This window comes from Trachemys scripta, chromosome 3 (genome assembly GCF_013100865.1).
Source record: "Trachemys scripta elegans isolate TJP31775 chromosome 3, CAS_Tse_1.0, whole genome shotgun sequence".
Lineage (NCBI taxonomy): Eukaryota > Metazoa > Chordata > Testudines > Emydidae > Trachemys > Trachemys scripta.
In genome coordinates, this window is record NC_048300.1 from 167,725,905 (window position 1) to 167,738,351 (window position 12,447).

Consider the following 12,447-nt stretch of genomic DNA (forward strand, 5'->3'; position numbering starts at 1 on the left):
AAACACATAACGAACTGTCACATTCTGAGGTACAGTCCAGACCAGTGATGGGTTGTGTCACTGTTTGTTCATAACCTTGGGAGCCTCACAATGCTTTGCTGTTATAACTCCCAACCTGAGCTGCTCCCAACCAGCCTACCAGGATACCCTCAGTGTCTGTGTACTAGACATCCCTGGTTCAGAAGCTCTGACCCCAGAAGCCTGTCTACAGCCTGACCCCAGCAGCCTTTGTTACTTTGGGCAGGGTGAGCCCAACACAATCCCAATTCCAAATTTTCCCGAAACGATGTGCTATGTCCAGCCCTCTCCTGGAAAGTACAGAGAAATAATATGGGATTTTTTTGTTCCTTTAAAGACACAAAAGCACATCACAGTTATTTACTTAACTAGGGGTAAATATAACCTTCCCTTTAAACAGAGCACTGAGTTGGTTTATGGTAAAATTGAATAAATTTATTAACGAAATATAAATAGGATTAAGTGAGTTCAAGCTTAAGGAATGAAGATAGAAAAGGTTACAAGTAAAACAAAACAAAATATGGTTCTAAAGGTCGAAAAGTTAATCTAGCAAAATACAGGCTTTGTTCAAGATGTTTTTCTCACCCGTCCTTCTTCTTTCCAGCATTGGCTGACTTCCCCTCAGACAGGACTTTTCACAAAAGTACAAGGTTTTGGCTTTCCTTGTCTTTCCTAAGTGAAACAGTTTTGCCTAAGCAGGGTTTTCACCCTGTTGATTGAAGGACCATCTTTCTCAGCTTTCTCTGTTCCCTAGTGATGGATGTCAAAGACACGGCCGGCTCTAGGCACCAGCAAAGCAAGCAGTTGCTTTGGGCAGCAGATTTGCAAGGGGCGCAAGAAGCCAGCATGGGAGCTGAGAACCAACAGGGGGCCCTGGGAGCTGTAGTTCCTTGGTTATCTCCCTGCCTATAGAGCCAGCCTTGGAGCAGGGAAAGAACTACATTTCCCAGCATTCCCTTGGCCACTAGCAACAGGAAAGGGCGGGAGAAGGAGTATGGAACTGAAATCGGCAGCTTGCTGTGAATGGTAGGGACAGAGCCAGCTCTAGGTTTTTTGCCGCCCTGGGCTTCCCCCGCACCCCTGTATTGCCCCAGCCCTGGACTCTCCCCTGCCGCCCCAGCTCTGGCCCCCACCTGCACCCCCCTGCCGCCCCAGCCCTGGGCTCTTCCCTCCCACCCACACCTCCTGCCGCCCCAGCCCTGGGCTCTCCCCCCACCCACACCTCCTGCCGCCCCATCCGCATCTCCTGCTGCCGCAGCCCTGGGCTCTTCCCTCCCACCCGCACCTCCTGCCGCCCCATCCGCATCTCCTGCTGCTGCAGCCCTGGGCTCTTCCCTCCCACCCGTACCTCCTGCCGCCCCAGCCCTGGGCTCTCCCCCAAAGAAGGAATTGGGGGAACTAACTGGATGGTGCACCTCTCTATCTGAAGCCTAGCAAGGGAGGTATGTGGATCCCACTAGAATTTAAAATGAAAAGTATGGGAGGGGAGGCTCTACTAGACTGGGCAGCTTTAGATACAGTACCAGGCATGTAGAAGGATTTACACTTCTGAGCCATGGAAGCAGAAATTGACTTTTCCTTTCCAGATTTAGCTAATATTTAGAAAGGGAATCTAGCACCTGCCTTCCAAATTTGAACACCCTCAAAATTCAGGAGTGCTCCAGCTCAATTTGGGCAGCTGTTGCTTCATTTCCCCCAAATCAAATATATTGATCCACTGTAACTTGCTGTAGAAAAAGTAGAATAAATTGAGCAAGAAATGCTTCCCAGTGGTTATTAGTACTGAAATTGATATTTTCAACAGCCATTGCTTTTTTTTTTTTAAGTTTTAGATTTATTTGTTTAAAAGGAAGACCGTGATAGTGCATTCCCCATAAAAACAAAGAATGGAACAAAAGAATAATAAAGGTACCTCAACTTTTCCTCATTTATGTAGGACAGTCTTATAATATGCATCCAGATATCCTCCAGTCACACAAGCTGAAAATTGTTCCACTTTACTGCAGTTCTGTAACCATGCAGGAACCAGTCCTGTCTGTGTTCTGTGCACATCCAAAATTCCTGCTGAATGACCTGCCCTGGGAGCGAGTTACCAGTGACCCAGGGCTTGGGCGGCAGGAGGTTGCAGTTTGGGGCGGGGGAGAGGGAGAGGGAGAGAGCCCAGGGCTGGGCGGAGGGGCGGCAGCCAAAAAATTTTTTGCTTGGGGCAGCAAAAAACCTAGAGCCGGCCCTGGTCAAAGATGGGTTTTGTCCTCACTTCTATCTTCCATAGTTCAATTAATTTGTTTCAGGAGGCAGGATGACCTCATGCTGTTTCTCTCTTCCTGTGGGTTGGCCCCCACCCTGTAAGTTTTTTATGGAAATGGGGCTTCCATTGTTTCTGATTCCATAATACTTAATTAGAGACAGGTAAGTAGCTGTGACATTTGCTCTTGTCTGAGCAGACTTTGCAAGACATCTGAAGAAGTGAGGTTCTTACCCACGAAAGCTTATGCTCCCAATACTTCTGTTAGTCTCAAAGGTGCCACAGGACCCTCTGTTGCTGTATTACAGTAGTTTCTAGAGACCCCAACTGATATCCCCAATGTCCCATTATGCTAGACACTGTACAGAGACATAATAAGAGATAGTTCTGAAAAACTTACAATGTAAATAGACAAGACACAAAAGGTGAGAAAGGAAATTGAGGCACAGAGAGTAGAGATAACTCGCTCAAGGTCACCCAGCAAGCTAGTATCAGAGCCAGAAATAGAATTTAGGTCTGTCTTCTGAGCCCTGGACTACCCTGCCTCTCAGAATCCCCTGTACATAAACAGAGAATTTGAGTTATCCTTGCTATCAATATAGAAAACTTCCACAAACCTTGAACTCCTTTTAAAAAAACTGCAACAAACACTTCTCTTCATGTGGTCACTTTCCGCAGAACCAATTCGCTATAGGAGTTAGACAATGCAGTGCATTGAAACAATTCGTGACTTTCATTCTGCTACACTTCACAATCAGCATGTTCTTTTGTGCATTTATAATATAATTTTAAGTGTATGTGCAGCTGACCCAGGAAAGCTACCATAGCCAGGCGGGGTGGGTTTTTTTTATTTTTATTTTTTTGTTTTGCTTTGTTTTGTTTTTTACCTCCTTAATTATTCTTTGCAAAGAAATGGATTGATAAGAATATTCTTCACTGATTTTAGAGAGAAATGCCATTTTATATTAATTTCAATAAAAAACACTTTTTTTCCAGGTCATGTTTGATATCATTTGAAAAAATAACATAAGAAACCTTCATTTGCTCATTGAGCTGCTGACTGCACACTACTTAGCCCATGAAAAAGAAAAGGACTCATTATGCAGTTCTGCCAGTCCCTTAATGTTCATTACTGCTGCTTTCCTCCGCTGGGGCACAGAATGATCTGAATTAAAATTGCAGAGGCAGTTAACCAGAGAATATTCACTGTGAACTTCACAGACTCTTGGTCTGTTTTGTTGTGGTCCTCTCTGTTTACTAAGTTAAAGGCCAAACATACATTTCTTTCAATTATAGCCAAACTCTTCCAATCCTTTCCTGATAACTAGAAGCAAGAGGTAGTCAAATCCAGACAGCACTCTGTAGCTGTCAGTCTCAGAAGAAACTGTATTTGGAATAGAAACCTAGCCCTTTGCCCACCCTACCAGCTTCAGGGAAGCAGAGACCACCATAGCAGCAAGAGACTTAATAATGGGGACAAACTCTAGACTAGAAACCCAAGGGAAAATAAATAATTGATTTTAACAACTGAAGGAACAAACAGCAAAATAAACAAAATATATGTTTACTCACAAAATATAATAACCTACCATTGAAATTATCCTACTTAGCTAATGGGGAAAGAAGTGAGAGGATTTCTTAAGGCAGGTTTTAATAGGCTTAGAAAATAAACAAGTATTGCTTTAACATGATGATAGCACTCCCTACAGTGATGAGCTTTCAGTAGTTAGAAAAATCTGTTTAACAAATGAGATAAAAATACCAGCACCATGTAAAGCTGTTAAGCTCCATTCCACAGTTCCCGTTAGCCTTTTTTCACCCCTCTTAAATCAGATTTTATTTCCATAACCCCCAAAGAGACTTCTAGCTTGTATGATCTCCCTCCAGCCCCTCCACACCTCTTTGATCTTTTCACAGGATATTCCAGCTGTCTCAAATTTGTGCACATGTCAACACTGGTTTTGGAGCCTGCTGAACTAACTTGTTTAAATAACAAAAGTCTAAGCAAAACAATGTAGAAATTTGAAAGGTAATTATATCACCTTGTAGGATGTCTGCAACATTAATATGTCTATCCATGCTTCTTTGCTGCTATAGTATTTGTTTGAAAATTTAACAGCAAACAAATAGGATGAAAAGAAAAAGCGGATTAGGTCAGGTGTCTCTTCAAAGCAGATGTGTTTTACTTTATCAAACGTCTGCAGATGGTTACCCTCTGGGGGATATTTCAGCAGCTTCAGTAAGTGGTAACTGTACTTCCTTACCAATGGTAAAAGATCAATGGGTAAGAAAGTATAGATTTTCCCAAAGTTCATAATTGCATATTCTTTGAAACTCAAAATCATGTTTTTAACAGCAGTTTTCATTGGAGGTGTGTATTTTTAAACTCTGGGCCTTGACACATCCTTTTTATGGCTCACCATGTCTAATTACACTGTGCGTGGTGATCTGTTAGAATCTGGAAATGATGGGATTTTCAAAAAAATTGCAGTTCATAAAAGCAGCTCTGTATTAAACAGGGCAGATAGACTTCAGACATTCCGAAACATGATTGTTTTTATTTTAGTGATTAATTTTATTTTCTTAAACAGAATAGCTGACTCAGAGTTTCTTCTAAAATGTAAAGAAATCCTGTCCTCCTCTGCCTGTTGATTAAGAAGTTCAGGGGAGAGGCCTCCATGGTGCACACCTGCTAATCAATTCACAAAATGTCCAGTTAGGGCATAATCCCAAACTCATTGAAGTAAAGGGGATGTTGATGTCATTTGACATCACAACTTCTCCATATATTTCATTGATTTCAATGAGCTTTGGATCAGGACCTAACTGAGGCGAAGTCTCCCTGGTCCACGTGCACTGTACAAAAACGAGCTCTTTGAAGCAAGAGCTTTTGCACAGTCCTGCTCTGGACTATGGGCACCTTCACTACATCTGAGTGTAGGCAGCTAGGTTAGCTGCACGTGCACAAGCAGCATGGCTTTCTGAAATGAGAAAACTCATGCAAAATCTGTTATAGCACACAATGTTCAATGACTCATAACTTGATCATGTGAAAAACAATTTTTACCAGAACTCACAGGCAATTCTCTTCAGTGAGACCTGTTTGATGATGAATTTCATGGGTTTAATTCAGTCATAGAATTGTTCAGAAAACATAGCAGTACATTGTTTTTTTAATGGAGAAAGTATATTTTTTTCACTCTGCCTGTTCTCAAAAATGGCTAGACCATTTTTGCTCAAACTTCAAAAACATATATACCTAAATAAAGAACACAGAGACAACCCTAGAAAACTTTAGTCCAGAAAAAAGGTGTTTCAAAAAGATATGAACAACTGAAATGTAGGGTTTAGAATGGAAACCTTTATGGAACCCTTACTGCAGTAGTCACTTCCAGTCCAGCTATGTTATTTTCACTGCAGAAAATGTCTATTTTATTACACAGGTATTTGCCAATGATACGCTATCAACAGGAAGAGAGTGCATGCCTTTTTATCGTTCATCTCCTGCATGTGGCACTGGTGATCATAGCATTCTCTTTGGAAATCTATCAACATTAAAGCCAAGAGAACAGATCAATGGTTTAACCTCTTTCCTTGATGCTTCCACTGTCTATGGCAGCACGCCTGCTGTGGAAAACAAACTAAGGAATTTTACCAGCAAAGAAGGCCTCCTTAGAACAAATGTGCGATATTATGACAATGATCGGGAATACCTGCCTTTTGTAGACCAGGTCCCATCTCCCTGTGCACAAGACCCTAACTCAGATGAAGCTGAAAGGATCGAATGCTTTATGGCTGGGGACAGCAGGTCTAGTGAAGTAATCTCATTGACAGCTATGCACACCTTGTGGCTGCGAGAACACAACCGCCTGGCTAAAGCACTGAAAAAACTGAACAGACATTGGAGCTCGGAAACAGTTTACCAAGAAGCTCGCAAAATTGTTGGTGCTCTACATCAGGTTGGTGGTCTAGTTAATTGTCAATTTATTGCTATGGCTCTGCTATGATTTAATTAGGCACAAAACTGAAAATGTGTTTTCATGAGCTGAATAGCTTTTTGAGGGTCATGTTACCTTCCTTGCTGTCTCTATTTTCAACTTCAGATTTTTGGTGTCAGATTTTCATTCTTTTCTCAAACGTCTTAATATTTAGATTCCTTTGTTTGTTCAGATGCCATGCCTCTCTGCTGTCATTTTTTCTGGCATCTTTGCCCTTTCTAGCTGCATTTCCTCTTTCCTCAGACTTTTCCTTCTTTTTATTCTACTGAGGTCTCTTCGCTCTTTCTGGCTCTCTCTTCTTTATAGTAATTTTGGGAAAGGAAGCAAGTAAAAAGTAGGTAAGTCTCCCACAGTGCACAAAAGTTTGTCTTTCTAATGCAAAATCTATAAACAAATATTCTCCTTCCATAAAAAGACCATAAGCTTCACACTACCAAACTAATGCATAAACCCCTAGGGCAGGGCATAGACTTTGAGCCCTAAAACTTGGGAAGGAGAAATCAATATGGAAAATAACAAAGCAGACAGGAAAGTAGAGATACAGAGTTTCATATTAAATCAATGAGTAGAAGTCTTCATAATTAAACTGAAATTCTAACATCCACCAGGGTTTCACTTTCAAGAATTATAATCTTCTACATTAAGATACTCTTATGAGATATTTTGTTTTCATTTTACTTTTAAATATAATGTCTCTCCCAACCATTCCATTGTGATTTGAAAAATCTATCCTTAGATTACAGAGTGTGTTTATTGATTCACAGACAAGTAGAGCAAATATTGCATCCAGGTATCCAAATCAAGTAAAAACTCTTTACGTTACCAATACACTCTAGCCTATGAATTTGGACATGAACATTATATTTAGGTCATAAAACTAACTTTTCTTTAGCTGTTTTCCAGTGAGGAAAATGGTTATTTCTCCTTGTTCACACTGATCCAGTCTCTGTGTTATAATCCATAGCACTGGATCTGAAATATCAGGTTTGGAACACTTTGGAAACAACAGGCCTTTCACACAGTCTCTAATTGCTAGCAGCTGAAATATTTGTGACACCAGATTGTGGATTTTTCTGAAGAGTAATAGGGAGAAAAGCAGACTTTAATGATCATGAAAAAATATTGTTTTCCTTCCACCTGAACTCTCTGCAGTAAACATGGAATGAGTCCTTCAGGAAACCATGTGCATTTGATGTGAGACTACTGGTTGCACAAAGAAAGCATACACATAGAAAAATAACTCATTTTATTTGGAATCAGTATGTAATCTGTCTATTTTAGATAGTCCGGCCATTAGCCTCTCTTTCAGCTCTCCCAAGTCAATTCCTCTCTCTTAAGTGTATTTTTTGTTTTAAAATCATTGTATTAACAAGCTCAGACTGGTTATTGGTACTAGTTAGAAGAAAAGAACAAATCAGAAATCCCAAAACTAGGCTTCTGTGCACGCTGATGTTAGTGGGTAGGAATATGAAACATCATGCCCTTAAACAAAATAGTTTGCACAAGGCATTATTCTTTATGACTCTGGGCTACTTATTATCTCTACCAGTATCACAAAATAATGAGATCAGCCTGTGGCATATGAGTAATATTTTTGAGCTGACCTATCCTATTTAAGGACACTCATTCAGTGGATATAATTGTAGTAGCTTTATTAGAGTGTTATAATAACTAGAGCACAGGCAAAAGCTATGGTTGGAGTTGTCTAAAACTTCCATTCCAGGATTCTATATTCAGTTGCTCTAACTTCCTAAGATTTTCTTCTTTTTGGCAGAATATGTCCAGGTCTAGTCTCTCCCTGAGGGTGCATATTTATGGAGAGCTTGAACAAAACCAGTTCATCCTTTTTTAAAAAGGAATATGACTTTTTTAAAGCACTATTTCCATTAGATTTTTTTTTCAATTTTGCTTTTTAAACAGCTCTACTGACAAGCAAACAGAAGTCGAAACTTGACATTAATACAGCCCTTGGAAGGGACTCGTGCCTTTCAAGGTTCTGGGGGTTTGATTTGTTTTAGTTATGGACATTTGGAAAGCATGTTTCACACAAGTGCAGTAATTTGTTTAAACCACGGCAATACTTTAAGTCTTTTATAATATTTTAATTGATGAAGACTGTTCTGTGCAAACATGCACAGTTAATTCCATGTTGAAGTAAAATGTATTGGGCCCTGGATGATTCAGTGTTCAACCAAGTTCATGCTCAATGATGGAGGCAAGACAGAATAATTTCAATGTTGTGACACGTGCCAAGATTTCTTTTGGGAGTGTTTAGAAAACATGGCTTTTTTTTTCCTGCACTTGCTCACAAACATCAGTGTAACTCTCCTGACTTGAGTGAGGTTACTTCTAGTTTGTCCTGGTGCAAAAATGAGAGGAGAATCAGGACTACTGTCTAGGGCAGGGGTCGGCAACGTTCGGCATGCAGCTCGCCAGGGTAAGCACCCTGGCGGGCCGGGCCAGTTTTATTTACCTGCTGACGCAGCAGGTTTGGCCGATCGCGGCCCCCACTGGTCGCGGTTCACTGTCCCGGGCCAATAGGGGCGGCGAGAAGCCACAGCCAGCACATCACTCGCCCGCGCCGCTTCTCGCCACCCCCATTGGCCCGGGACGGCGAACCACGGCCAGTGGGGGCCACGATCGGCCGAACCTGCCGCGTCAGCAGGTAAATAAAACTGGCCCGGCCCGCCAGGGTGCTTACCCTGGTGAGCCACGTACCGAACGTTGCCGACCCCTGGTCTAGGGAAACCATGAAAGTACAATGTTTTGTTCTTTTAAAGTAATTAAAATTCTAGGAAATTTCATATAGTAAAAAAAAAATGAAGAGACTGTTAAGCTTGCAAAGTTAAGTACTCAAATGCCAGACGGAAGACATTCCAGAAGACTGGAAAGGGCAAATATAGTGCCCATCTATAAAAAGGGAAATAAAAACAACCCAGGAAACTACAGACCAGTTAGTTTAACTTCTGTGCCAGGGAAGATAATGGAGCAAGTAATTAAGGAAATCATCTGCAAACACTTGGAAGGTGGTAAGGTGATAGGGAATAGCCAGCACGGATTTGTAAAGAACAAATCGTGTCAAACCAATCTGATAGCTTTCTTTGATAGGATAACAAGTCTTGTGGATAAGGGAGAAGCTGTGGATGTGGTATACCTAGACTTTAGTAAGGCATTTGATATGGTCGCATGATATTCTTATCGATAAACTAGACAAATACAACTTAGATGGGGCTACTATAAGGTGGGTGCATAACTGGCTGGATAACTGAACTCAGAGAGTTGTTATTAATTGTTCCCAATCCTGCTGGAAAGGCATAACAAGTGGAGTTCCGCAAGGGTCCGTTTTGGGACCGGCTCTGTTCAATATCTTCATTAACGACTTAGATATTGGCATAGAAAGTACGCTTATTAAGTTTGCAGATGATACCAAACTGGGAGGGATTGCAACTGCTTTGGAGGACAAGGTCATAATTCAAAATGATCTGGACAAATTGGGGAAATGGTCTGAGGTAAACAGGATGAAGTTTAACAAAGACAAATGCGAAGTGCTCCACTTAGGAAGGAAAAATCAGCACACATACAGAATGGGAAGAGACTGTCTAGGAAGGAGTATGGCAGAAAGGGATCTAGGGGTTATAGTAGACCACAAGCTAAATATGAGTCAACGGTGTGATGCTGTTGCAAAAAAAGCAAACATGATTCTGGGAGGTATTAACCTGTGTGTTGTGAGCAAGACACAAGAAGTCATTCTTCCGCTCTACTCTGCGCTGGTTACGCCTTAACTGGAGTATTGTGTCTAGTTCTGGAGACCGCATTTCAAGAAATATGTGGAGAAATTGGAGAGGGTCCAGAGAAGAGCAACAAGAATGATTAAAGGAGTTGAGAACATGACCTATGAAGGAAGGCTGAAAGAATTGGGTTTGTTTAGTTTGGAAAAGAGAAGACTGAGAGGGGACATGATAGCAGTTTTCAGGTATCTAAAAGGGTGTCATAAGGAGGAGGGAGAAAACTTGTCCACCTTAGTCTCTAAGGATAGAACAAGAAGCAATGGGCTTAAACTGCATCAAGGGAGGTTTAGGCTGGACATTAAGAAAAAGTTCCTAACTGTCAGGGTGGTTAAACACTGGAATAAATTGACTAAGGAGGTTGTGGAATCTCCATCTCTGGAGATATTTAAGAGTAGGTTAGATAAATGTCTTTCAGAGATGGTCTAGACAGTATTTGGTCCTGCCATGAGGGCAGGGGACTGGACTCGATGACTGCTCGAGGTCCCTTCCAGTCCTAGAATCTATGAATCTATGAATGCTAGTAGCAACCTTAAGTCTGCTCTGATATATCATATTATTTTTAAACTAAGGATTTAATTTAATGAATTTAGGTCACACACAGGAAAAAAAACATATTTTTACATTTCGGTTACTAGATAGCAACTCTAATGGGATTCCGGCTTTCTCTGCAGTTTAAAAATAAATAACTCCCTTCCTCATTCATATAGATGTAAAGCATTTCTTGAAGCCAGTGCCGAGGCTGTACTACAGGCCAAAAGAACCTTCCCCTCAACCTCCCAAAGCCTGCCCTAAATTGCTACGTGGGGTGGTAAACGCCAACAGCAGAACCCAGCACTAAGCTTGGCAAATAACTATCTTCCTATTTTGCTGAAAAGATCATGCAATTTCTTGAAGGCTTCTCAAACAGCATGGGTCTGCTCCTCTTATACCAGGCAACAACAACCCACTTGTACTGAAGACTATACCCTAATGCATTCACACCAAGGCGTGAATTAAGGTTCCACAGGCAGCCTTAAATTTGATTTTTCCTTAATTGTGAGCCCTTCATTTTGCAACCTTAATACTTTTTTAATGCATGGGCTGGAGAGTACCAGCATGGGTCTCAAGGAGGCCAAAGAGGAGGAGGTTACAGTAATCAGCACAGGTGCTCACCAAGCCATGAACTCGCATATAAGCACTCGGACAGAAAGGAAGGGTTGAGTTTTTTAAAATGGTTGGAGAAAGAACTGGCAAGATATGGGGACAAGTGGTAAGAGTATGTATGAAAAATGTAAGTCAATTCTTTCTAAAGAGCTTGAGCTCTGTGCCTTTATAGTCATGTCCAGAAAGCATGCTGATTTTGATACAGGACTGAATGTCTAGAGATCTGGAATTTATTTATTCTAGGTTCTGCTGGAGACAGATTGTATGTGATTTTGGACAAATCATTCAATCTGTGCCTCAATTTTTGCCACTTTAAAATGGGAATGATAATACTTCCCTATCTCACAGATATGTTCGGAGGATACATTCATTAATGGGTCACCCTTTACATTAAGGTTCCATTTATAAATTGTTTGTAAAGGGTTAGCAAATATTTAGTAGATGTTATAAGTATGTAATAGACATGTGCTATAGAACTTGAGAGTATTATACATTATAGCTGTTGTTACTATGATTGGTTATTTTCTATTACTTCCTAAAGAGACCTTTCACAAATTCTGCAGATTCTACTTACTTGCCTCACAGCCATTTCTATAATTGTAAGGAATTTATGCAGCCTGAGCAGTGCTTGTAATTTATCCTGTTTGTAAGGAACTCAGGAAGCCTATGCAGGGCTTGCAATTAAATTAGTATACCTTACTACCCATCGGTCTTTGCCCACCAGAGGCTACCCATGCCAACTATAGTTTATAGGAAGTTAGTTTTCAGAGTAGCAGCCGTGTTAGTCTGTATCCGCAAAAAGAACAGGAGTACTTGTGGCACCTTAGAGACTAACAAATTTATTAGAGCATAAGCTTTCGTGGACTACAGCCCAGTGAGTACCAGTCTTTGCTCAGTGCAGTGGCTGTATGTTTCCTTACCCACTAGGGGCTGCATTGTGTTCTCAGAATAAAGCCTGGTGCCACTGCTGCGTCACCTGGATCTGAATCTGTTCTGAGCGTTATCTTGTTCTGTGACAATAATAGGTACTATTCTTGGTAGGTAAGTAATTTCTGTTTCAGCCTTATTTTTGTCCTTCTTTTGGATAGTTCAATTCAGTTCACATCTGCTTTGTAAGGTGATGGTTGTTTATTCTTCCCTAGGTGGACTGAATGTCTCTAAGGCACACTAACAGTCCATTTCTTCCTGCAATGGAAATCTGAATGGGAGTGCTCTTTTTGTGTTTGCACTCAGAATACTGCCTAAAGCCTTGTTG

At 41.0% G+C, this 12,447-nt stretch overlaps 1 protein-coding gene across 1 annotated transcript in view; it reads left to right on the forward strand.

Moving 5' to 3' along the window:
- Nucleotides 1-12,447, forward strand: part of TPO (thyroid peroxidase) — an 83,741-nt gene that overhangs the window by 27,149 nt on the left and 44,145 nt on the right. The window contains exon 7 of the mRNA XM_034763865.1: nucleotides 5,707-6,222. Coding sequence (XP_034619756.1) covers nucleotides 5,707-6,222 — 516 coding nt within the window. The remainder of the gene's footprint in view (nucleotides 1-5,706; nucleotides 6,223-12,447) is intronic.